Below are 27,279 nucleotides of genomic sequence, written 5' to 3'. Positions count from 1 at the left end.
ATGGGGTTTTTTTCTATTCATACTCTGAATATGTGTTCCATAAAATCACACTATACTGTAATTTTAACACCTGTCTCTTACTGCCTTGAATGATAGGTACACGTCAGCGTGGTGCATCTGGACTCTTTCAGATGGGCTATGCTACCAGAGCTGAAAGCAGTTTTAGCTAAAAGAGAATGCCACTTTTATACATCCCAAGAAGTTCCATTCAGTAACAGACTCTAGTTTCTCTTCCAAATCCTTTGATTCAGCCAACATTATCTAGGACTTGTGGTTTTAAGAATTATTTTAAGGACTCAGGAACTATACTCTGGACAAGACAGAGGTAAGGCAAAGCACTGTTCCTTTTAAGCAAAAAATTATGCAAGTCATTTTACTAAGAAAGCTGCTAGACTTAGCATAAAGGACAAAGCTTGAATCCAGACTGACTATCAAACGGAAGGCTTTGATTTCTTTACAGGTGCTATTGATACTATATAACATATGTAACATTAATTTCTGGAATCCAAACTGTTTCGCAAATGTATATCAGCTTTTATATTTTTCTCATCTTGGACAGTAGAAAAGACAAAATGGAGAAGCACCTCAATAGTTCAGCCATTTTAACGTCAACAAAAGTTTCCAAATACACTGGCATGCATTCCAGGGGAATTTTCTTGGATTAAAAAAATAAAAACGGACTCTATTGTTTTCTTTCTTTAAACCAAAAACCTTGTGTAAACACCACGTGTTTTTGAAATTCTGACCAGCTTGGCTCACGATTACTGAGTGAATCAGCAGCTGAACTTAGCAGTTGGAAAGTGTCTACTGCTGGTCCTTTGCTCAGAGCGCTGAATCACACCATCTCTACTTCCTCCCCTCATCTACAGCCCAGCATTACACAAAAAGGTTTAACTGGTGCTTATCTCCAATTAGACTGAGTCAAATCAGCATAACATTTGATGATCTGAGCATCTCCACAAAACTGTCCACTCTCCTGTCTTTAATCCAATGCATAAGAGATCTACAGCTCCGAGAACCATGTTTCTGTCACCTCTTGTAGCCCTCTTCCCATTTTTCTAAGTGAACTTGTCTCAACTCATACAATAAAATCTTGGGAAAAAGGACTGCATAGGTGTATACCTTATTTTTTAATTCAAGTTACTTATATAATTAGTAAAGGATAATTTCCCAGCAGTAAACTAGTTATACCAACTAATGTCTTTATATGGTAATTAAAAGGGCTATAAAACTAAATTATAAGAACACAGAGCCTCTAGCAATTAAAGCCTTGGACTATTGAAAATCACCAGATAGAATGAAGGAAGAGCAACTAGTCACCCATTTCTTTGCTGAAACAAGTACTATTTTAATAGATGCATGTTAAGACAGTATCTGCTGATAAACCATTTCAACAGACAAAACTAGCTCAACTTTCTTATATCGCTAAATGCAGAGGAACAAGCATATTTATCACAGCTCAGTCTGAGAGAGAAGGCTTACATGACTTTCTTGGTGAAGGAATATTTCATACAATCTTAAAGTAATCATTGCCTGAGACTTCTGTTGAATCAACATCTCAGTTTATAACAGGACTTTAACTAGCTTTTCCTTTACATCCAGAGTGTATTCCAAACACATGGCCAAGGCAAGAAAAAACAAAAGCTCAGAAGCAGTTGAGTCTTGGTATGAAAAGAGCTTTGAATTGAAAGGCTCTTCTATTACATCCAACTTGGTTACTGGACAAAACTATACCTAAACGAATCATCTTCTGATTCTTGTGACAAAAACTTTTGACATTTCTTAGCAGGCAGAATCAGATCTTTATCTTTCACCCTCAACAAAAGTGTAGGTAACTGACATCCTTCCCTGTTTACAAACTTGGCAATATTGCAAAACATGAAGCTGATATTCTAAGCAATCGTTTTTCCCTTCAGCAATGAGAACACAATACACTCCTTATTAAACGTTCTGTTGTATGAAGTAATAGTGCAACTGCAGCCTAAGGACATAGGCCAACGAAAGGCTGCAGGCAGAGTCTCATTAGACAAGCTAGAAAAAGCACAAAGTTTCCAATATACCCATCCTTATTCAGAACTCATGTACCTGAAAACTTTTCTACTTTTCTCAGACAACCTGTAAGCAGTATAATAAAAAGCCATTAAGATGTTAATTCTACCTGTCAGTCTTGCCTAGCATATAGTTTATGCATGGTAACTCCTAACTAATAATCTTTAGCTTTAGTATGAAAATAATGATTTCTTGGCAAAATAAGAAATTGCAAGGGATTGCATGTTCAAAATCATGATTTATTGATATATTTTTAATCATGTAGCTCCTTGCAAAGATACACTTTATAAATTATGGAACAAGTATAGTACTTTCCACAGCTTTCACATTTTAGTCCTCAAGTCCAGGTCAGTATTTTGAAACAAGATGTTAAAAGGTAAAATACGCAAAATGGCTTTAAAAAAACTACACTAAAAAGCTTCAGTTCTTTCAGAATCCAAGATACATATATAATAAGCGGCATTACAGTGTCTGCACTACACCCCCAAGCGATATATGCAGGAGAAGCAGCGTACAGTACCTGCACCAAACCTCAAAGTACACTTGATGATTAGCAGTACACAGCACCTGAACATCTACAGCAGCCTCAAAATTTATCTTAGTACAACAAATGCTCAAAGAGTTTACAGCATCTGTAGCAAGGTTAGACGAAGGGTTATAACACATTACAATTATGTCCAAGTGAGCCCTGCTTACCTGTGCATTCAGACCTGGCCAATGCACAAGCAGTACACACCAGCATTTCACCATTGCACTGTGACACTTCCCAAGCAGAGCCACGTACCCCGCAAACTCATCCTACGGTACAGGAGAACAACTCGCTGCCCATATCCCTCTCCCCTTCATGCCCATCCTGTCGAGAAGGAAGGCTCTACTGAACGTCTATCAAGATCAAATTACATTTATGATCAACTGACATCACTGCATTGGTGGGGATGTACCTCTGCGGTTAAATTTTATATTCATGCTTGCTTGCCCTCGACTGTTTTCTCTTAAGGTTGATGTTGACAAAATGCCAGATCTTAAAGGCAAACAAAGTAAGTTTAATTTAAAGAAAACATTTATTTGAAGTTCTTTTAAGTCACACAGTTTAACAGATAAAAGACAACTTTCTCCCCTTCACATTTCAAGCCTTCACCAGAGACCACACACACTGTCCCACAGACAGTGACACTTTCCTATAACAATTCCTTTTGGACAAACCAGTGTCCAGGCAGATGAAGACTCACATTTTAAGCAGACCGATTTATAAAATCTGTTTAAAAAACCAACCAAACAAAACAAACAACAAAACTTTGTTATCAAATTCTTGTCACAAAGGTGTTTAATACTCATAAGCTTGATCTCAAAACAAAACCCCAGCCATTCATAATCAAATAAACATACTGCCTTCAAAAAATTCCCCAGAATTTTAAGATGTTCCAAATATGTACACATTTATAACTTAAGTGCTCATTAGCTACAACCTTTTATTCATGCAAGAGTTGTGGGAGGAAAAGTGTTTCTTAGAGCGGCTTTTCTGAAAATGCGGTGAAACTCTTGACTCGTGCAAAGAACAAAGGGGTGTACATTTTGTCAATGTCGAAAGTAGTAACAGCTGTCTCACCAGTCGATCTGCAGAGAGTATCGTAAAAGTTAAATTAGACACAAGTTGCAGTTTAAGTCCCTCAATAATGCAGTCACATCCCACAGTACAGTGTGTGCACCAAACTACAGCCGGAATATAAGCGTCTTTCATACTGCCTCGTTCTGAAGGCATTTGAATGTTGGCTGAGTCACACTACATAGAATACAATTCTGTTTTAATATCAAAGAAACCACTTTCCCCTTCCATTCTTCTTATTAGCTCCAAGACTTGTAACAGCACAGGATGTCACTCAAGTCACCATATCAATATTGAAGTAAAAAATCCCCTTTCATTTGTTTCACTTAGAACCCTGAATTCAGAATACAGACTGACAGCAAAAACTTGTTTGTTTACAAAATGTTAAAAAGAAGAAACCCAAGTATTTCTGAACATCAGTAACAAAATGCATACGTTCTCCTAGCTGTGTTTTATACTCATTTTTATTCTAGTTTCAAAAGGACACCACCATACTGAGAGGTAGAGCAGAACCTGAGCAGTACAGAAACTTCATGCTGAAAAGAATGTCTGTGATACTGCCACTTCTTCATAAATTAGGTATGAAAACAGTTTTTATAAAAGCAATTTTTCTGTTTATGGAAGTTACCTATACTCCCAACCACCAGTAGTTTACTTCCTATTTTATATACTTACAGCTCAATAGCTGAGCTATGTCCCTATAAAAACACTGAACATAGAGATTAAGATGACTGGAAGACAAGGCCTAAATCCAGCCTATATGCCAACACCAAACATCTGGACAGCCAACTCGCCAGTAATTTAGAGTGTCAGGTGCAAGAACAGTGGCCGTGGCTCTTGCTTGGTTAGTGGTCAGAACAGCTGGTCGCATACCTGTATTTTGCACTGCTGGATTATATAGTTTGTAAGCATTACAGTTCTCACATGATGGGTGCAGACATTTCTAGCTTGCACATCCGCAGCGGAAAAGAAATATACCTTAATGAATATATGTTTTCCACACCTCTTTACTAGCACCACACTAAGTCATTCAACTCCGATTCAGTTCTGAAATCAAACACCGTGCATAAATCCTTTAAATGACTAAAATACTGCAGTTCTACTACTTAGGAAACCTCCCATACCATTATAAATAGTTACTAAAATCTTGGTATTTCTTTAAGTAAAAGTTCATTAAAATGTATCAAATCAGGACCAGTTACTTTTTTCAGGACATTTTGTTAAGGCCTCATAAGTCTCACAGTCTTTACATCTTCTGTACTTAGTACTGGACAAATTAACGTCACCCGTGTTTCTATAGTTAAGTATCCTTCTTTGATCTTATTCTCCATTTACTTACTTGTAAGTTATGTGACAAGAATGATGTATCCAGACAAGTTTGTTGAACCTCTGGCGCCCACTGGAGCACAACTGTAGTCCTACATGAAAACTGTGATCTGTTTCTTGTGCAGGAACACGGAGGAAATACCTGTATTTGTGGTAGTCCATTGGTTTCTGTACAAAGAGAAAATAAGTTTCATGACCTACAAAGAACACATTGTGTAACTATTTATCCTGAGGCCTAGGTAACTGTGATGACAGATTGTTAAACTCTCATACTTAAAAGCAACTACTGGTATTCCTTGAAAATACATCAATTTAGATGTTAATTATGGAAGAAGTTTTCACAGAAAGTAAGATAAGCATGGAGGACGCCACCCAAACTATGCAAACTCACTGTAAAATAATGTAACACTTCTAACTCTTCGCAAGTTTCGCTTGACAGACACTTTGTTAATCAGAAAATTTTGTGATGTAAGTTGACCAAATCTTTCGGAGTTCAATTAATGAATACTGCTTATTTTGTTCTATTTAATGCTGTGGAACATAACTGCACACAGTCAAAACTAATCTCAGAAAATTACCTCTTCATCCTTCCCTTCTGTTTGTCAACAAGGTTACCTAATAGCACCACACATGGCAATTAAGCTTAAGGGGCAGAACTGTTGCTCAAATGTGAACCAGATATTTATCTGTCTTAAAAAGATTATTACAGATTTGGGGAAAAAAGGTAAGATAAATCATCATGCCTATTTATATTGTATTTTTAAACCAGTTAAAAAATGAAATTCATTTTTTAATCCTCTGGTGTAATGCAAATCTTCAGGTGCCTTAAAATACTCAGCTTGAGGAAAAACATTAAAAAGCCCACTCTTTACACTGTTTTTCCTCTATTCTATTTTGCTACCTACCTCTTCCTTTTTCTTCATTATTACAGCAAATACTTTGGTTTGATTGTCTGTTTCCTGGGAAAGGCGATAATGGCCAAGCAAGATTGCATCCGTTCTGGAAGGTTAAGAGGATAGTGTCAAGGACATAAAAATATTCTCTGTCTCAAAAGACTGATGTACTTATCAGCAATGAAAAGAAGACTGACTGCTTATCATAATCAAGGAAACCATTTATTTATTTCCATTTAGTAAAGTACCAGGCTCACTGATGATACGAAATGATGAAAACATTTTGGAAGGCTGCTTTTAATTTTCCCAGACAGGACAGTAAACATAAGTTACTCAGTCCTACCTACCCTACTGCTAAATATTTTCAGACTTCTGGTGAACGGCTTACACCTGTTCCGAAGTCACAAATCATTTTCTATGTTTTTAACAAGTCTGTACAAACACCAAGAAGAAATCAAGCAATAATTCAGTCACATCCCACCAAAATCTTCACTTTCCTTCAAACAGTCAAGGAAGTGTGAGAAGGCAGTCAGTAACAAAACAGTATCTTTAAAAGGATTCTAAACCCACCAAGCTAATAGCATGTATTCTTCCATCTACTTCCTTTAGAAGTTTAAAATCACATAACCCACAAAGGAGGTCTAATTACAATATCAGGACCTTAAAATGAAAGATATCTTTGCATAAAGACCAAAATTTTTTGTAGTTCTCAGAAGAGAACTATAAACATCTATAACACAATATAAATAACATTGTAATTTTACTCATTTTGCTAAGCCAGGATATAGAATACGAGACAAAAGTAAATAGAAATTGCCCGGTAAAACCAAGATGAAAACTGTAAAGCCAAATATTTCATTTCAATAACCTTGTATTTTTAGTCCGTAAGCGAGGAACTATAGATTGAGGATCTTCAGGAGTTGTTAGCATCATAACTTGACCATCTGGAAAGAATCTCAAATACCTGCAAAAATATAATTACACAATACAAACCTAGAAAACATAACCTTTTTCTGTTGTGTGGTTTTTGTTGGTGTGTTTTTTAAATCACAGGATGTTTCCCAGAAGGATATAGAACTTGATAGGTAATAGGATTTGAAAACACATTTCTTCACACATGATATAACAGAAAAAAGAGATTAGAAATCAAAAGTTTTGAAGATTAAAAGATCAAGTTATGAAGAGTTATGAAAGAGAGCAGGAGTTTCGCCACCTCTAATCAAAGCAAGAAGGCTACTGTGGAATCAAAACTGACATCAAGTAAGTTTCTCCATTTCCAGCATCAATTGAGACAAATGCAACAAAAATCTTAATTACAGTATCAGTACAGAATGGACAATGTCATATGGATGTGTTCAGGTTCTGGGATCTGATCAATTTTTACAGTACTCAGATACTGTGCTGATGTTTGTGAGGCTATAGAAAGAGCTATGAGATTCAATCATTTCTAGTAACAGTTTCCAGCCTCAGAAGGGACAACAGAATAGAACAATAAATGCTGCGAACAGCAAGATGAGGAACAGCAGAAAAACAGGCTGAGGAAACAAATGGCAAGGTATTTACAGCAAGTTGAGAAAGCCCAGCCTCTTGATTATTTACAGTTGGTTACAAATAAGTTAAAAGACAATTCTTGTATAATCACTTGTTTTCCCTTTGCTGAAAGCAATTATTATATCAGAAATGTAAAGCAGAAGTGATTTGGGAAAAGAAATCTGTGGACAAGTATTACTGTTGTTACTGTTTAAGTTTCATCCACATGAAATGGTGTAACTGAGGATGAAATGTGTTTCTAAGCCCACCTGTAATTATCATAATAAATCGTATTTCTTAAGACCTATTCTCAAAAAATATACATAGCTTTACACACTGTAGCAGTTCCACTGAGTTTTACAGAATGATTAATGTTTGTGATATTAAGGGCTGGATTTAAAGAATTTAGGAGAGAGAAACATTTCACTCACTCATTGTACTACAGTTCTACCTGTAATATTCCACTTGGTGCCAGGCTCTATAGAAACCATCAAGAGATTGTTCTCCTTGACGTATGTATTTTGTCTTGCTGATATATACACCTACAGGAAAGGAATATATGAACAAAAAATTAAATACATAAAATATTTAAGATTAAAAAAACAGTAATCTAAAACTTTTGAGTTTACTTTTGTTACTTAAATACATTAAAGTTTTTATTTTCACCCCTTGCACCCTTCCCTTCTCTTTACAGATACTCTACGGATTAAAAGCCCAAACAAATTCAGATTGGGTCTAACAACGTTATAAACATCAAACCCACCTGATGGCTTCTGTCATGGTTACATGCAGTAAAAAAACCAAAACTATTTCCAAAATACACTTTACCATCAAATCGAACGCGAGGCCTTTCCAAAAACATTTCCCTCCAAGAAGCATATGGAACAAGTTTATTGCAGCTCCTGCCCCATATTTTCAAACAGACTTGATGCCAGATTTCAGGATCTCTGGTGAAAATGAGAAAAAAACAAATCCCATAACTTTCCTGGAAACCTTGTTTAGCTTTTACGAGTCAAAGTAACAAACTCCATTATTGAGTTTGGATGCAACTGAAAGAAACTTTCTTGAACAACAGCAGCTCATAATTTAAAATCATTGACTAATTTACTTAAGCCCGGAGCATTTGAAAGCCACTTCCTCCTCCCAGTGAAATTCAAGAACACAATGCCATTTTCAGCCAAGTACAGACCAACAACATTGCAGCAGCCTGGTACTTCTTTGTGTGGCCATATGAGAATGACAACACAACAGACATTATTTTGGAGACCTTCAAACTTGTGACTTTCAAAGAAGGCAGGGCAAGTAAGACTTTCAGCAACATTTTTTATTACAGAGAAGTCATCTACCTAACATACGTGTATTCAAAAGCTGATTAGCACTGTGAGGAGCATAACATGAAAATTGCTGTGGGAAGAAAAAGCAGGACATAGTCCTACATGTACGATTTAGCAGCCTAAAAGCAAAAAAAAACCAAAACCAAACCCACCTTTCCAACACAGGCAATTTTGCTCCATGGATTTATTATCCACCTCTACATACTGTTTACATATGCTTGAGCGTAAAAAAGCTCTTTTTGATTCTTTAGAGCAGAGAGAAGCTTCACTCTAAATAACTTATCTACAATACCTGGCGCAAATGTAAAATCCTCGACAAACAAGAGATAATTGCTCTAATGATCTTAGGTCCAAGTCACTCGAAACCACCCATCGGAAAATGTACATTAGTACTTCCATAGGCAACACTGCAAAGAGAAAAGAAATCTTTGTTAGATGGTAACCTGTAAATCAATAGGTTACCTGTAATTCCAGGTTTGACCATTAGTAAAGTTCTGACTTTCCATAAAAAATCCTACTTTTTCACATTGTAGCCAGACGTCAGGTAACAAAAAAATTATCTTTAATTAAAAAAGTCACATAACAAAAGAACAAAAATCAAGAGCTGAAAGTGCATTATGATGATAGGATAAAACGTAGTTTTAGACTACAAATATCCACAACTGTAAGGTGTTACACCAAAAATTCCACATGCACGTTGCATATCCACAGTGCCTATGAAGCAGTATTTTCTTGAAACTGACCTAGTGCATAACATTACCTCAAAGCATACTGCTTTTGCATGACAAGCTAAATAAGCTCAGGTCAGGGCCAGTATTGGATAGGAGGTGCTAAGAACAACCTATCCACTATGAAATTGATATGATATCACTCTATATTTTGTGGTACAGGTCCAATGATTGAAAATGGTATTACACAGCATTGTTGTGTTGAAAGACTTTTTCTAATGTAATACAAGATTATGACAGAATCCTCATCAAAGCACCACAAGATTGTAAGATAATTTTCCTAGCATTAAAAGTCAGTGATAAAGCCCTGCGAAATTAAGCCAGAATTCTTTCTAGTAACTTTCTGCCTCCCTAAGTTTTCTCTGCTGTTTCAGTTGGGTATAATCTTGTATACTAATCTTATACCATCAGGAATTACACTTCATTTATTTTCAACTACTGCTGCTTTCCAGAGCCTATGGCTCAAACCGTATCACTGCACGCAATGAAGACTTGATGGTTTTAATCAGTGTACCTGCTTTGAGATCAAATGGAGGAAATAGCTGAGCAGCGCAAAGGTACATTAAACAGTAACTAGCTGTAAATACTGTGGTAGAGACCGCATTTTAACAGAACTCTGATTTTTAGTGAAAAAACATGCTTCTCAAAAAAACTGCATTGCTGCACTCCACAAATCCAACGAGACTGTTTTTGCTATAAAATATGATGAAACTTAAGTTTCACCTTTCAGAATACTCGCATGATAAAAAGTATACACCTCATTGGGCACCAGTTTCTGTATTCATTAAACACACATCCTGTTTCATGAATCTGACTTAATTCTATGTTTTATTGTTGAGAAGTCATAAATTTGCTATATTGCCTGTATTTGCAACCATTAATGTTCCAGTATAAATAAAAGTTGTGCAGATTATTGCTACAAGGTACAAAACAGTCTCTGGCAAATTATGAGCTCTTCAGTATGTGAACTCTTAGTGTCTTGGAGAATGGGAGATACAAAGGCTTAAAAATCTCTTACTAGTGCTAACAGGTATATATCTTCCATTCTGATAGTCACCAGTCAGCCAAAGCCTTTGATTATCTTTCTTATCATCCATGTTTCTAAGTTTCTAGTAAACTAGGGATTGTTAAAACACTTTGCTTCAGATACTGGGCACACCCAGTAGGAAAAATATTATAGTATTTCTGGTGGAGATTGCTATCTTGGTCTTAAGCTTTACTTGTGTAAAAGAAAAAAAAAACTACTATGAAATTGCTCATATACTAGGGAGGGGAAGTAAATATATTCAGTATGTCAGTTACACAGCATAGGTCTGATCCTATCCTGTACTAAGGGTTAACCAGTATTCTCAGATTATGAATGTCAATAAAACGTAAAATGGAACACAGAAAATCAGTTCAGCCAAATCCATTCCTTCACATTGTTCGAGTTCTCCTTCAGCTGCTGAGGTCTGTGACTACTGTACTACTGTGATGACCAAGAGGGATCCTTTCCAGCCTACTAACTTCTGAAGCAGACATGACTTTAACAGTTTTCATTCTGCTATAAAACAGTTAGTGAACAAGGTACTGTAACACAGGACTGGCCAGAAGGCAGAAAATAAAACCAGAAAGAGACTAAGATTGCTGCTCAAAAGAGTCATCTCCTGAGATCATTTTATAGTAATGTCTACAACACCTTGACTTTACTGGCAAAAAAAGAAAAGATGCTTTCCCAAGTGTACAATGCCACAGTTGTTTAAAAAAAAAAAATTAACAAAAAAATCCTGTTTTCTTTATGTTTTGACTTGAACAGCTTGCTACATTTACTTTATTTTCCTTCCTTGAGTAGAACAGAGGCGATCAGGCCAAGATTTCCAAGAGCAACTGATAATTCGGGATGCAAAACATACATGTTTTAGAGGCATCTGATTTTAAGGGAGTTCATAGCTTATATACACTCTCTACAATTCAGATCTCATAAGGAAGTCTCAGGATAACTGTCCTAGAACTGAATCACTGAAAATCATTAACCTTCAAAAGCCTTTCTAGCTATGTTATACAGTCTTGCTGAACCTGAAGACATATTTGTTGTAAAAATCTGATGCAGAATCAGATAAAAACAGGACATGCAAAGATGCATATTCTTCACAGAACAATTGTCTCTTATTCACACTTAAGAATTGTAAGAAATATTTGCAAACCAAACCAAAAAAAATACACGTTTCACTTTTTCAAACATTAACTGGAAGGAAAACTGGAATACACTTACTTCAGCAAGTCCGCTCCTGGAAGTTCCTACTTTTAAGTATGACTTTGATCCTGAAAAATTCTACTTAGTAGTACTACTACATGGAAAAGCTTGTGCGATAAAGGCAAACGCATGTATGAGAAAAAGATCTGTTTAGCTAGTTGATGATCTTTTTTCCTTCACATCTAACTAAATAAAGAGATACTATGTACATTTCTTTAAAGGTGGCTTTAGAGTGAAGGTGACAAATGTTTCAATAGAGTGAAACATCTCTATAAATTCTGTCTCTGAACTCTTACAGTGTATCTTAACTCATACCTGAGATATGGGTCTGGCTGACATCAACCTCAGGCTGACAAAGTTTGACTGAAGATTCCTGAAGAGTTAACTGCTGCTGGAAATCGGACAGGAGATCAGCCATTTTGTCATCCTCTTTGTTATCCTCAACACTACAAAAGGGGGAATGCCAACACTGTGATATTGGACAAAACTTACCAACAGATGTCCTTATCTTGGCATCAATCCGCTGTCTTACCCTCGTTCAATATAGTTGTTTCCCGTATGTTTTTAAAGCAATCTCATTTCATCATAGGATAAAACAACTACTGCAATCTTATCAAGTTCATTTAGATTTTGCTGGAATCCATCTGACAGTAGCAACTTTTTCTTTTTTTTTTTCATTTAATTCCAATTCCAGTTTCTTTTTGGATTTGAGAGTTCACTGTTCACTGTTTTCAGTGAAGTCACTGAAGAATTGCCTGACCCCATGAAAAGACAAATCTCATCTTTTACTTTGTCTAAGATAAGCCATATGCAGGAAATAAATTAGCACTGACAGAAAGTTATATTTTGTAATCCTTGTCACAATGTAAGCTTCTGAAAACAACTAAGGATTTTTTTTTTTTTTTTACTCTTGTGTTATTCACTGAAGAGTGATCCTCAGTGGGTTTATTCATCAACAATGAAGGAAAACTTTCCTTTAGGAAAACTACTTTTCACCAATTCTGTAAATAAACAGACATAAAAAATTTCAGGAGCAAGAACAAGATAGCAGAACAGAAACAATATGCTTGCTACTTGTCAGTAAACTTGAAGGATTACCAAGTGATAAAAAAACATTACCACATTAAAAAAAAATCTAAATTTAAGTTGTATGTCATAATATGATCCTTTAATAGGTGCATATTTCCTTGCACCAAGTAACCACAATCTACAGAACTCTTCCTGATTTCATCACAAAACACTTTCTTTCCCCTGACTTGGTATACAAGCTAGCTAAGAGATCTTCTTTTAATATTATTCAATTTTACTCTAAACAAGCTTAACAGAATGAGCTGAGAATATAAACAAGCAACTAGTAGACCTACCAATGGGTTTTAAAGTATTATAGAGAAGACAATCATGTTTGGGCCAGTCATAACTAAGACTATAGTAAGATGTTGCACTGAACATACCTTCCTTTATTTTGATTAATATCGTGGCCAGTCCCAGTACCTACAGGCCACGCTGTAAATTGTTTTTTCAAATGTAATTGTGTAATTTGTTTCTTTTCACCAAGATTGTACGAAACACCTACAACAGTAATTCAGAAAGCAAAAATACCACAACTAGAATCTCCTGAAAGAATACACCTCTACAAATACTGCTTTTAAACAACAATTAAGAGTACTGGCTGTTTTCCCCTCACTGTCATGTAATGCTGGGAACAGTACAGCAACATTTACAAAACTGAATGAAAATTCATAGAATGAAAGAATCATTTAGGTTGGAAAAGACCTTTAAGATCATTGAGTCCAACCGTAAACCTAACACTGCCAAGTCCACCACTAAACCGTGTTCTTAAATGCCACGTCTACACGTCTTTTAAATATCCCCAGGGATGGTGACTCGACCACTTCCCTGGGTAGCCTGTTCCAATGCTTGACAACCCTTTTGATTAAGTAATTTTTCCTAATATCCAATCTAAAATTCCCCTGGCACAACCTGAGGCACCCCCAGGTCCTTTTCTGCCGGGCAGCTTTCCAGCCACTCTTCCCCAAGCCTGTAGCGCTCCATGGGGTTGTTGTGACCCAAGTGCAGGACCCAGCACTTGGCCTTGTTGAACCCTGTACAATTGGCCTCGGCACATTGATCCAGCCTGTCCAGATCCCTCTGTAGAGCCTTCCTACCCTCAAGCAGATCAACACTCCCATCCAACTTGGTGTCAGTGAGACTTATGAAGGGAGTAGAGAAAATCATAGAATCACAGAATCATAGAATCATAGAATCATTTCGGTTGGAAAAGACCTTCAAGATCATCAAGTCCAACCATTAACCATGCCTCCTAAACCATGCCCTGGAGTACCCTGTCCACTCGCTTTTTGAATACCTCCAGGGATGGTGACTCAACCACTTCCCTGGGCAGCCCATTCCAATGTTTGACAACCCTCTCAGTAAAAAAATTTTTCCTAATACCTAACCTAAATCTCCCTTGCCTCAACTTGAGGCCATTTCCTCTTGTCCTATCTCCAGACACCTGACAGAAGAGACCAACACCCACCTCACCACAACCCCCTTTCAGGTAGTTGTAGAGAGCGATCAGGTCTCCCCTCAGCCTCCTCTTTTCTAGACAGAACAACCCCAGATCCCTCAGCCGCTCCTCATAAGACTTGTGCTCAAGGCCCCTCACCAACTTGGTTGCCCTTCTCTGGACACGCTCAAGCAGCTCAATGTCTTTCCTGTAGTGAGGGGCAAAAATGACACTAAAATAAGAAAATAATCCTAAGAAAACCAAGATTTTTACGTGACTGTATTTGATCACCCAGTATTTTTCCTAGGGCACAAATGCACAGCAAAGATTTCATGCTAGCAATGCGTTCAGAAACTGAAGTAATGGATGTAAATAAAGCACTTAGCTCATCTTACTCTCTTTTATATTGAGTCAACTACTGCATTGAAGCTGTACTGCCCTGGGGCAAAAAGACTCAGCTAGTAATACTACGGGGACATGGCTGTACTTTCCTCTTTTATTCTCAGTTTTAGAACTCTTGATTTCTTGTAACTATCAGCAGCATCTATGGCTGCTACTAGTAAGCAGTGAATTGGGAAGCTCTGTTTCATAAGCTTGTCTTCACTATGCTATCTGAGCTATGACAGAGGTTTTGGCCCTAACCTGAATCCTGTCCTCAAACATAAATCTTGGCCTCAAATTAGGCCATCTTAACCCACTACATATCTAGTGTGTTGAGGCTAGGGGTATTCTGATGCTTGTAATGATGGAAGACTAGACTACTCAGTCTACAAGCTATGAGCTTCTAAATGCATTGCTCTGCTTACTGGAAATGCTCCCATTTGGCTGTGTTAGTCAGCATAAGAACAGTAGTATATTCCCTTGCTTAATTAAGAAGCATGTTCCATGGTACAAAGCTTTTAATAATTGATCTTTTTGCCATCTACAATTTTGTAGATGATCCTAAATGTATAACTCATAAATCTGAAAATCAGAAATCAAAAGTAATAAAGTGACTGATGCTTTTTTCTTTTTTTCAAGTAACATCCTTCCACTTGAATTTAACTAGCTCCAAACAAGCCTGCTACCTTCTTTGAACTACAGTATAGAAAAGTCCTCCTTGGACTAATGCATCTGTAAACGTTCTATGAAGCAGTCTATTCAGATGAAAGTAGACAAGTTTTCCAAATGTTAAGAGACTTACAACTGCATATCACAGTAGAGCATTCATATGCTTTAGAAACAAAATTTCAGGTTCAGTACTCCTATGCACTTAATTAGTAAATTTTCACACTTACCACCTCTTTCCAACTCCATCACCATCTGGGGACCGTGTATAGGTGATCTTAAACTCTATGTCAGGTACAAGCTGCATGGCTAGGCGATAAAACTTGATGGCTGAAAATAAAGGTTTATTGTTTAAATATGTCTGATGCTTATACTAGCTTATCAAAGCAAAGATTTTTTTCAGAGAGATGGCTTCAGCTAAAGCACTAAAAAGGTGTAAAATGCCTTTGCCTAATAAATCTTATTTAGTCTAAACTGATGTTGTGGTTTAACCCCAGCCAGCAACTAAGCACCATGCAGCCCCTCTATCAATCCCCCTCCTCAACTGGACAGGGGAGAGAAAATATAACAAAAGGCTCATGGATCGAGGTAAGGACAGGGAGAGATCACTCAACCAATTACTGTCACGGGCAAAACAGACTTGACTAGGAGAAAACTAACTTAATTTATTGCCAATCAAACCAGAGTAGGGTAATGAGAAATAAAACCAAATCTTAAAAACACCCTCACCCCACGCTCCCTCCTTCCTGGGCTCAGCTCCACTCCCGATTTTCTCCACCTCCTCCCCTCCAGCAGTGCAGGGGAACGGGGAATAGGGGTTGGGGTCAGTTCATCACACATTGTCTCTGCCGTTCCTTCCTCCTCAGGGGGAGGACTCCTCACTCGTCCCCTGCTCCACCGTGGGGTCCCTCCCACAGGAGACAGTCCTCCATGAACTTCTCCAGCACGAGTCCTTCCCATGGGCTGCAGTTCTTCACGAACTGCTCCAACGTGGGTCCCTTCCGCAGGCTGCAGTCCTTCAGGCACAGACTGCTCCAGCATGGGTCCCCCGCGAGGTCACAAGTCCTGCCAGAAAACCTGCTCCAGCGTGGGCTCCTCTCTCCATGGGGCCACAGGTCCTGCCAGGAGCCTGCTCCAGCGCGGGGTTCCCACGGGGTCACAACCTCCTTCGGGCATCCGCCTGCTCCAGTGTGGGGTGCTCCCCGGGCTGCAGGTGGAGATCTGCTCCACCGTGGACCTCCCCGGGCTGCAGGGGGACAGCCTGCCTCACCATGGTCTTCCCCACGGGCTGCAGGGGAATCTCTGCTCCGGCGCCTGGAGCATCTCCTCCCCCTCCTTCTTCACTGACCTGGGGGTCTGCAGGGTTGTTTCTCTCACATGTTCTCACTCCTCTCTCTGGCTGCCGTTTCTGTGCCCCAGCAACTTTTTTCTTCCCTTCTTAAATATGTTCTCCCAGCGGCGCTACCACCATCGCTGATGGGCTCGGCCTTGGCCAGTGGCGGGTCCGTCTTGGAGCTGGCTGGTATTGGCTCTATTGGACATGGGGGAAGCTTCTAGCAGCTTCTCACAGAAGCCAGCCCTGTAGGCCCCCTGCTACCAAAACCTTGCCATGGAAACCCAATACAACTGATTAGGTTTAAGTTCAATACTTAAAGAAGAGAGGCACATTAAGCACCTGTTTTCAAAACTAAAAACTTCATGTACTCTTTCAGAATAAAGAGTTCTCTCAGATGTGTTTCAGCTTTTACAGATTTACCTTAACTGCTACAAATTCAATTATGGTGTACAAAATTTTACATTCAAACATTTCAAAGTCCTGATTTCATTTGTTGCCCTTACATTTGTTTGCACTTACAAAGCTTTCTCAACAAGCTGTAAAGATTTTAGGCATTATATTCATAAGTAACCCTGAGGAACATGAAAAAGAATTTGAAAGATGACGCAGGTACCTTAAATCCTCCATATAGTATTATAGTCATTCAGACATAAACAACATTATAAAGTTGAGAAAGATCAACAAAATATATTGTTGTATATTGTTAAAACTTCAACAACAGACACAAAACAAGTAAATTTTATGGTGGCAAAACCCTGGAAACTACAGAAGGCACAGAAATAAGCCACTCAAAACACTGAGGGTGAGGAACCTTACTAGAGGAAAGCAGCCTTTTCAAAAAGCTATGTAGCAAGCACAAGACTACGGGGCATGAAGGAAAAACTGACAGATCGGGTTTCTTCTAGCACACAGAGAAAGTACTTCTGCCTTTAACAGTCCGAAGTGTTAAACAAGCACTAAGCAGAGAAATAGGTCCAGGAAAATCACCCTGTGGGAACAAACTGTTATTTAAGCTGCAGAATGTCCTTCTCCTGAGTTAACTCTGCAGTTCCTTCTTAATTTAAGTGGATTCATTGTATGTACATTCAGTCTGTTTTAATACTGATATTAAGATCATATATGTATTTATATGTCTCTCTCTATTCCCACATGGTGATACCAAGATCAGAGGGCAACTCTCCCTCAGTTTGGACCCTTAAAAACAAAACCCAAAATAAAAGAAACATCAGTGAGTGTGGAGCTCAGAATTTGACACACTAATGAGTCTGAGAAGGCTAAGTTTGGGGCAAGTAAGTGTTCCTATTTCCTTGAGTTCATGTCAGGGCCGGTGACTGACAAGTAGTATCCTTTAGCTGGTGAGGATGAGGAAGACCAGCAGCCAGCTAAACAGAGATAGGTCTCAACTTTAGCATTTGATCTTGCAGCAAGGTCTGTACTGTACTTAAACATGAACAAGCTGCTGCACATAACCGTCTCACAATGTCAGGTATCAGCAAACTTCAGCAGCTGGCTGAAATGCCACTTGGATTCTGGTGACCTGGACCAGGTCAGCAGATAAAAGCGTGGCCTGAAAACAGATGTCCCAACATGTGGTCAGTAATATATCTGTGTCTGGTGTAGGACCTTGTCTCTAAGGTCTCATACAGATGTATGCGTAGAAACAATTTAGTTTCTTTACGTCTCGAATCAAATTCAACCGAGAAACAATGGATGCATATTCATGCAATCCAGATGCCTAAAACACCTTTGTGAATGCACCTCTGTTAGATGTAACTACTTCTCTGCTGCTATGTTTAACATACAAGGCGTACACTCAAGCAGATGAAGCTATAGCTTTCATTTTATATACACAATGTTTAAGTAGACTGCTTTCCTCGCATGTTTTTTTTTTAATTTACTTGGAAACTGTTGGTATGAAAGAACCTTTGCAATCTACTGCATGATTTCCTAAATGGTAGATGTGAGAGACTGAAAAAGTTAATGTCTCAAACATTGTGGTGAGGCAAGTTCTCCATAACGATGAACTCTACATAACAATGAACCCTGCCTAGCAAGGAACCACAGGTGAAAAGAAGCCGATCAGCACAGATCAGCACAGGACATCAGCAAGAGGACAGGGAGGCCGGGCCAGCCACTCCGGAGGACACGCAGTTCCCTGTTCTGATAACGCTGAGCAGGGCAGCTCACCATGCATGGCCAAAGATCAAGCAAGGGTCATGTCTGCAGGGAAGGGGCAGTTACTCCCCAAACGACCCCCAAGCCCACCGACCCATTTCCCAAAGGTTCTGCAAACACAAACTGTGCATGACACCTAATTAGCCTAATGAGTTCGAGTGCCTGCCCGAAGGAGGGGCAAGGAGATGATAAAAGGACACAACCTGAAGACCCATGTGTGCGTGCCCTCTGGGACTGAACCCTTAGGCTGGCGGGACCAACGCTGAACCCAGGGCCACTGAAATCTTGCTCTTTTCCTCTTTCTCTCTCTGTCTCACTTTCTTTGTCCCTCCTTTTCCATAATCCCTACCCCTCACCCTTTAAGACATAAACCGCTGACCACGTTTGGGACTAGCAGTGGATCCAGCTGCCCCTAGGCTCCTCTGTGAGAAGGAGTCTAGAAAGCAAGGGGGTCTGCTCTGAACCTCCTGACCCAACAGGAGGGCTCTCCTTATTTTCTTCCCTGAATTGATATATATGTGGTTATGGTTTATGGAAATAGTCTCATGCCAATTCCTGTTGAGGGAAACCCTGCCACCTACTGTTACACCTTCCAAGTTCAGGCTGCTTCTGCCATAAATAAAATGTTTAACTGATCGTTTGGTGTCATTTCACCTTAATTTAGTCCATGGAAATTCCGAACTCAACAGGACTCCCTGGTCTGTCCAGCCTGGGTCGTGACAGTAGATTACATATCAGATTTAGTTCTGACATCTTTTTTTACTGTGTATTTAATTCTACACCAAATACACAAAATACATTAGCCTAAAGTTAATTTTGCCCCATAAAAACATGTAATAAATAAGAAATCGAACCAACTAATTTTATTACCTACTGGGGACCCATATTTCTCTCAGTTCATTTGAGATCTGGAACAACCACCAGAAATCCCTTGCAAGGGAAGGAAATCTCCCATGGTGGAGAGGAAATTTTGTATTCAACAGGTGGCCGAGTTCAGGAGCTTCCAGAGTACTCTCAGTTTTGCCTATCTTGACATTATTTTGCCCCTGCACTTTAACCAAGGTGGCCAAAACCTCTAGTGGATGAGCAGGATGGCACATACGTTCCGTGTTCCTTTTTTTTTCCATGAAAGAAATAGAACACTGGTATCTCCACTACTGACATACAGGACTTGAAGTCAGGACGGGCTTCTTACTCTATATATTCTGATAACTAAATATGAGGAAGAAAACTTTGAATTTCCATTTTTACTAGTGCTGATAGCAAGAGGCCAAGCAAGCTAAGCATCTTAAATATCTATGGCAAACCTCATAAAATAAGACTACCAGATTTAAACATTCATTTCAGGAATTCTTAAAAAAGCTATCTTAGTATGCTGTGTAAATTAAAAAACAAAAACAATCAAAAAAACCAAAACCCAAAACATTCCATGCGTTAAGTAGTTTTGTTTGAAGTGGAATGAAGAAAACTGTGAGCACAGGAAATACAGTATATTGCCTTGATTAATTACTATGCTTACTTCATGTTACAAAAGCCATATAAAGAAGCATGCTCTATGAAGATGCAATCCAGTGCTTCATTAAATTGCTAGATTTCAAAATACTGTCGTTTTGTCTGAGAGGTAGAAGAAATTCCTTCCTCGATCTCACCTTAGCTTCACCTCAACCTTACAACTGTGATATGATGGTTCCTTTTATAGCAAGTTTGTTTGCTTATCCGAATAACTGAGCTCTCAAATTACTATTAGCCTGCAGTTTAAGTTCACTGGCATCATGCAGTTTTGCACATAAATCAGTGTTAGAGTCCTCTGCAATAAAGGTGTTCATTCTAGACTCCCATATTACCTTCGTAAAGGGCCCCATTTTGTTCTTCTTCCACTGCCTTCAGGAAAAGTTCTTTTGCCTGCATGATAAATTACACAGACACTTCTTAAATTCCTTACAAATACAAGCACATTGTTACTTGACTTAGAATTATTTTTCATCTTACCTACTGTCCCCTATGAAGGAGATGAATAAAATAATTCCATAAATAGAGTGAGAAGACATATTTGTGTGCTACAAACCATAACTGAAATTCCCAATCAACAAACTATCCAGGTTCCTGCTGCTCGCCCCTTACCTACAGTCTTTCAGAAAGCGGACTAGGAAGGTGACACAAAGCCAAGCATTAAAACTAGAAAAATCAGTGTAGGATTACACAAAGACATCAGCATGGAGACAACAGGTTAATCACCTCTGTTGTTTCTCTAGATTTAATTCAGCATTAGCTTTTAGGATAGTTATACTGCAATACTAACACAAAAAAATCCCCAAAATATACATCTATTTTTTGTACCTTTTCCTCTTTTGCTATCTCCTGTTTTCCTCTGGCATCTACAGACTTTACTCCAGGTCCTCTTGAAGATGCTCTGCATGGCAGAGGTTCCAACCCACTAGAACTCATACCCGGGGCAAGCTCAAACATCCACTGAGCTCTGAACATCTGGAGCTCTGCCTAAAAAATCCGATTCATTCTGATTTAGTATCACATATTCAGACAGTGTATCTTCTGAGGAGAAATTATAAAGTACAAACACAAAATAGAATTTCAAAATTATGCTTTACACTTCCAAGTCTTAAATGGTTTCAGTGAGTTTAGACACAGAGAGTTAGCTATTGTTTTACAGTAAATTTTTTTTTAAAAGTGCGGAAGTACTTGTTCAATCTCATTCAATAACATAAGTGCTTTTACCTGGACTGTTCACCTCAGAAGAAAAACTGATGTTTCAAGAAGTGGTTGTTAGTACTATGGTTATGACCTAAGACTCTACAGAAAAGTATTCTTTCTAGACATGATGTTTGTTCTTGTTTATGCAGAGTTACCTTAAGCAAGAAATCAATTAGCTCTTGAAATTAAAATTTAGAAAACCTCATTTTTTGTAAACAAGCATACTAAGCTTTATGACAATCACTGCTGTCATTTATATAGTATACAAATAAGACCTTACACTCCTTTCTGTGAAACAAGACAAGTCATAATTCTTGCCACGCATTTTTTTCAGCATCTTTGAAGTTACACTTTACATGTCTCTTGCAATCATCATGACTTCTGGGGAGCAACCTCATAGAAATCTAGTGTTGTAAGAGAACAAACACACTTTTCTATTAGACTGCTTTTATCAACTTTCTGCTCCGTAAGAGAGTGACAACTTGAACTGGAATTTGATCCATACAGAAACTGCTGTCCAATTTCTACAGTTCTTTAAAAAAATTCTAAATCTGCTGCAAACTTTCTTTTCATCTACACAGATAACTGAAGACTGAATTTGACATCTGAACACAATGCAAAATCTATCTATTTCACATTTGGAGGGGCAGACAGATTAAGCATTTGTCAGATCAACAAATGTGTGGTAATTAAATGAGCATAAGTAATAAGTACAGCAGTACTATGTTTGTAAAAAAAACCACTAGCATGAGAGACATACCTGAAGATTTGCTTCACCGGCTCTTTCATTGTCATCGGTTCTTACCAAATCAGAGTGACAATCTTCTTCAGCTTCTGCCTAGTAGAGAGCAGTCAGACATGATTAGAGTCTGCATAAGTCCCTACAGCACATTCACAAAGCACAATTGTCATGGATACATATTAAAAAAAATTTAAGCATACTCCCTTTTTCCCCATGCTACCCACTTACCCCACAGATCAATCTTAATTGATGATAAAAATTAATCTTAAAATTACTGGTATTGTTTGAACTTCCCTATTAACCCAATGAAGTTGGGTTTTCAATCCAACACAGATTAGTTATGTATCACTTGAAGGCTTACATGCATCAGTACACTGCTATAATACCTGAACAAATACACTCAGTGTCTCAGTCAAAGCATAGAACCAAAGCTTCAGTATTAAACAGTAGTGTGCTTCATATAAGAAATTAAAATTTAATCACTATCTTCTCATTGTAAAGATAACCATAGTTTTAGGTTTTTTAATAGATACAAAAGCACAAAAAGACTAGTGCTTTGAGTAACAATAGATACTTTATGAAAATTATGGGACAATATGGGCAATCTCAAAAACTACATGTGAAACTAAACAAGAAAAGTATTGTAAGAGAAAATAAAAAGCTAGCATGAGAGCTTGACAGTTGGTTTAATTTACAGCACTGCTGTGAGACAACTTGAACAAGTAAGACCTTAAATAAGACCTTTAACTAAACTTAACAGGGCTCTACATAGGAGTTAGATAGTTTAAGAACAAAACTTAAAAAGACACAAAAAAATTCTCATTGTGAAATACACTGAGATTTACAGAATCTATACTAAAACAAAGGAAAACTAATTCTGAGCATCGGTGACAAGCCAATACAATGACAACAGCAGCGAGATGCCAGTAAGGAAAAAAAAAACCCAAAGACTAAAACATTTGTTTGAAGTTCTTCCTGCAGCTGAAGCATCCCAGTTTTTCTACCATTCTGTGCTGAAATTCACATCTGTAGTTCTGCAAGTACATAATGCAAACAGAGAGTCTAAGAAGGTAAACTTGGCATTAAGATTACCACAACTACTTATAGAAGTTTTGTTTCCCACTCCTTCCTATTGTAGATAGTGCTCAAAGACTTCAAGTGACATTCTGTCAGTGAGATTCTTCCAAGTTCTCATAAAGAAATCTCTATCTCCTGCACAATCGAAGTGCAGAAATCAAAGCATTCTTGTATTCGGAAAATTTGTAAAATTTTTATAGCATCTGGAAGTTCAAGATCAAACTACGGAATACTGGCAAACCTCATGGGAAGGCAATGTTTAATCTCTTTGTCTTGGTGACAAGCACCTCCTAGCACTCATCTCCAGTTCCTCACAGGTCCCCCAAAGGACCACAAACTTGCTGGCTTGTCATCTGTAAATGTGTTTTCACTGATGTCTCAGTCAATTTATCTTTTACAATTGATGGTGTAGACAGTGTTAGTTGGTTAAAGTAAACAGATACTGCATCTGTTTCTACACTCTGATTTTAAGGCTGTACATTTTTAATTTCTCGGTGCAGAAAACAGGTAAGCCAGAACGCTCCAAAGCACTAGCAGCATTAAATCTGAGCAAGGAGTAAATAACTTAGAAATGTCATGGTTTTTGATTCCAGAATTTGACTGCAGACAGTTAATATCCTATGAGTTACAGCAGTCCTATCACATTATTTTAGCATCTGGGGATTACGTCTATGCTGGCCAAACGGAGATAGCCTTGGAATGAGCTAGCACTGAAATGGATGTCTGTAAGTGCATTATTATGGCACTGGGCTGACACAAATAAGGCCTACCTCTGCCTGCGCAGAGCACAAGGCTTCTGGTTTGCAGCTGAATTATGTCCAGTCAGCTCTCGGTCTGGGCAGAATAAGCCTGTTTTTATCTGCAAAATGCAGAAACCAGTAATTTCTAAACTAAATCAACACACTATCTTCTTGTGCATAAAGGCACACCCATTAAAACCTTTAACTCATGAAGTCTGTAAATAAACTAATTTAAGAGTAAGAGTTAAAATTATTTAGAAGGTCATGAAGCTGGCTGAAGTCTACCTCATGTTCAAAAACTCTGTTTCAGTAATCTGTTCAAGAGTCTTGATTTTCCTTCCCTCGTCTCTGTTCAACTGCCCTACTTCTTCATTTCTTAATCACAGTCAGTCACGGTTCTGGACCAACTGCTTCCAAAATGTCATTCAATGCTCTTTATAACTTAAATGTGCTCTCAATCCAAACAAAAAATAAACCATACTATGAAGACCTAGTCCACAGCCTAAAAGCTGTCAAAAAACATCATGAAGTTGACTACAACTGTCCTGGTTTCAGCTGGGATAGAGTTAATTTTCTTTCTAGTAGCTGGTACAGTGTTATGTCTTGGATTCAGTATGAGAAGACTGTTGATAACACACTGATGTTTTCAGTTGTTCCTAAGTAGTGTTTAGACTGAGTCCAGGATTTTTCAGCTTCTCATGCCCAGCCAGCAAGAAGGCTGGAGGGGCACAAGGAGTTGGGAGGGGACACAGCCAGGGCAGCTGACCCCAACTGACCAAAGGGATATTCCATATCACGTGATGTCATGCCCAGTATATAAACTGGGGGGAGTTGGCCTGGGGGGATCGCTGCTTGGGAACAAACTGGCCATCGGTCAGCAAGTGGTGAGCAATTGCACTGTGCATCACTTGTTTTGTATATTCCAATTCTTTCATTATTATTATTGTCATTTTATTATTGTTATTATTATCATTATTATTTTCTTCCTTTCTGTTCCATTAATACTTTTCTTCCTGATTCTCTCCCTCATCCCCCTGGGTGGGGGGGAAGTGAGTGAGTGGCTGTGTGGTGCTTAGTTGCTGGCTGGGGTTAAACCACAACAAAACCGAAGTTTTGACTTCCATCATTACCTCCTCTATCCTGAGTGCATGTGTGATCTCAAGTCTCTCATATCAAAAGTTTATCTTCTGGCAGCAGTGGCATCATAAGTGACCATCCCTCTGAATTTACCCGAAAAGCAATTCATTCACATTGCTACTGCATAGTGGACTGGACTGGAAAACCAATCTCTATTAACAGCCTTTCTGCTATTTCTTTGATCTGCTGAAACCCTACGGTTTTGCTAGAACAAATGAGGATCTTCACTAGCAGACAGCTCATAAAACCACACCTAAAGCAGGCTGTTACTTGTAAAAATTGGCTCCTTGCCCCGACTCTGACAATACTTAAATTGTAGTTATAGTTTCTGAAGCTCACAGAACATTGTACTTTAACCGCTACTTAGTGGATAAATCTAGCCTGTTCACCTTCATGCTGCTGGCTTTCCTCCTGCTACAAGCCAGCTGTCATACGGAACAGTGACTTTATCCTGCTTGAACATGAGACATCCTTAGTGTGTACCGATCAGCTCAAATAATTTTGCATGAGAAAAGTGCTAGCCAGTCAAGCCACTAAGAGGTCAGCATGTCAACAGTAAACATCTGAATTAGAGTGCGACCTGTAAAAAGAAGTCAGCTGAGTAGATTTCTGATTTGTTTGCAAAGCTTTAGAAATTATTTGCCAAATGCAAAACTAGTTTATTTGCACAGCTTAGTTTTAATTGTTTTGCAATCCATAATTGCACGTGGATTTCCTCAGAGCACAACAATCACTTACTAAACTAATTGTAATGTCAAGTCCTTTAATAGTTCAGATCTTTGTTTCAGCAAAATAAAACCAAGATCAGAAACAGTTCAAAGTTGACTGTCACCAGCGGAACAGGGCTATGTGTGAACTGTACAGAACTAAAGGAGAAGCAAGCACGACATAGCGACCCAGTGACCGACAGCTAATGTTCTTCTTGGTTTTCTAAGTAAATGAGGAAGTCGCTCCATTTTTCTGTCAATGTGGTAGAAGCAACACTGTGTTCAAAAATAAGAGTTTTAATCACGGTGGTAAGGCATCTTAAGAGCTCCTGAATGATAACAAATGGTTTAACTTTGAACGATCAAGATCTCATCATGAGTACTTGAATCCATGTTGAGATGCAGTCAGAAAAGCAATACTGAACCAAACCGTAGTTCTGATACCTTAAATCACAAACTGAAATAAGTAGAGTGCCCGGCCCACGGAGCCGTTTAAATTACCAAGTGACTTTAAGCCATCTGTTTTTTGAGCGAAGAAGGAGAAAGGTAGGGCACACGCACCTGTAAGGACACGGTGATTTGTTCAGGTGGCTCTACGGAGAGCTAGATCGGTCCTGAATCAAGCAGCCCCCTCCTCAGCCCAAAACCCTCTGCGGAAGGCGGCCGTGCCTCCTTGCGGCGCAGTTATCCGCCTGGGATCGCGGCCAGGATCACGGCACACCTCCCTCGCTGCCCGGCCACAGGCAGACAGGGCAGGGCTGCCGGGCAGCGGCACGGCTCGCGGGGCCGCTCCTCCCGCCCCCGGGCACACGCACCCCTTGCCGCTGCCACCGCCCCGTCCCGTCCCCCCCCTCCGCCCGCACCTGCCGCGGCGGCCGAACCGGAACCGCCACCGCCTCCCCGCGGGGCGCCCGCTGCCTCGCCGCCCCCCCCCCCCCCCGCCCCAGGCCGCGCTGCAAGCGGGGAGCAGGGCACGGCCGGCCCGGGGCCGCTCACCATGCTGCCAACGCTCGGGCGGCGCTGTCCCGTCCCGGGGGTCTCTGCCCCCCCCCCGCTCGGTCCGTGTGTCCTCCCCGCGGGGGGAAATTAGCAGAGTTCTCGGTCGGAGAAGCGCACCACGCAGCGGGAGTAACTGCGGGCCCTGCGTACGGCAGCCATCTTCCCGGCGAGTGAGGGGCAGGCGGACCGGGAGCAGCGGAGACACGCGACCAGACAAACCCGCAAGGTCAGAGCGCCGCCTGACGCACGGGCCGCTCTGAGGCGCGGGCGCCGGCCGCGCGGACTACCCGTCCCAGCGCGCACCGCAGCCCCGCCGCGGCTCTCCCGCCTGCAGCGGCGCGGCGCGCTGCCTGCTGGGAGATGTAGTCCCCGGCCGACGCCCCCGTGGGCCGCGGCCGCGCCGGCTGG

The 27,279-nt window shown here is 39.5% G+C and overlaps 2 protein-coding genes across 3 annotated transcripts in view; one reads left to right on the top strand and one right to left on the bottom strand.

The window, feature by feature from the left end:
- The window catches only part of LOC128152008 (glutathione S-transferase 3-like), a 119,776-nt gene that overhangs the window by 48,228 nt on the left and 44,269 nt on the right, over positions 1-27,279 (top strand). The window lies entirely within an intron of this gene.
- On the bottom strand, positions 2,268-27,144 carry FBXO9 (F-box protein 9). Its single transcript, XM_052809938.1, has 13 exons — positions 26,869-27,144; positions 22,230-22,307; positions 21,098-21,256; positions 20,605-20,662; positions 15,480-15,579; positions 12,012-12,142; positions 9,028-9,142; positions 8,230-8,348; positions 7,853-7,943; positions 6,740-6,835; positions 5,884-5,977; positions 4,992-5,146; positions 2,268-3,663 (listed from the first exon to the last, which is right to left on the bottom strand). Exons 1-13 carry the CDS (start codon positions 26,869-26,871, stop codon positions 3,555-3,557), a joined length of 1,308 nt encoding a protein of 435 aa, XP_052665898.1. The 5' UTR covers positions 26,872-27,144; the 3' UTR covers positions 2,268-3,554.

This window comes from Harpia harpyja, chromosome 15, assembly GCF_026419915.1.
Source record: "Harpia harpyja isolate bHarHar1 chromosome 15, bHarHar1 primary haplotype, whole genome shotgun sequence".
In the NCBI taxonomy this organism is placed as follows: Eukaryota; Metazoa; Chordata; class Aves; order Accipitriformes; family Accipitridae; genus Harpia; species Harpia harpyja.
Note: the sequence above shows the minus strand (reverse complement) of the source record. Positions and strands in the feature narration are given on the sequence as shown.

What these genes read in the sequence shown, in the direction of transcription:
- FBXO9 (XM_052809938.1), bottom strand. An exon ending in GATGGAGTTGGAAAGAGGTG is followed by an intron (nt 12,143 to 15,479) that starts GTAAGTGTGAAA and finishes CCCCTTTTGTAG; the next exon opens with TGTTGAGGATAACAAAGAGG. An exon ending in TTACGGACTAAAAATACAAG is followed by an intron (nt 5,978 to 6,739) that starts GTTATTGAAATG and finishes TTAACCTTCCAG; the next exon opens with AACGGATGCAATCTTGCTTG.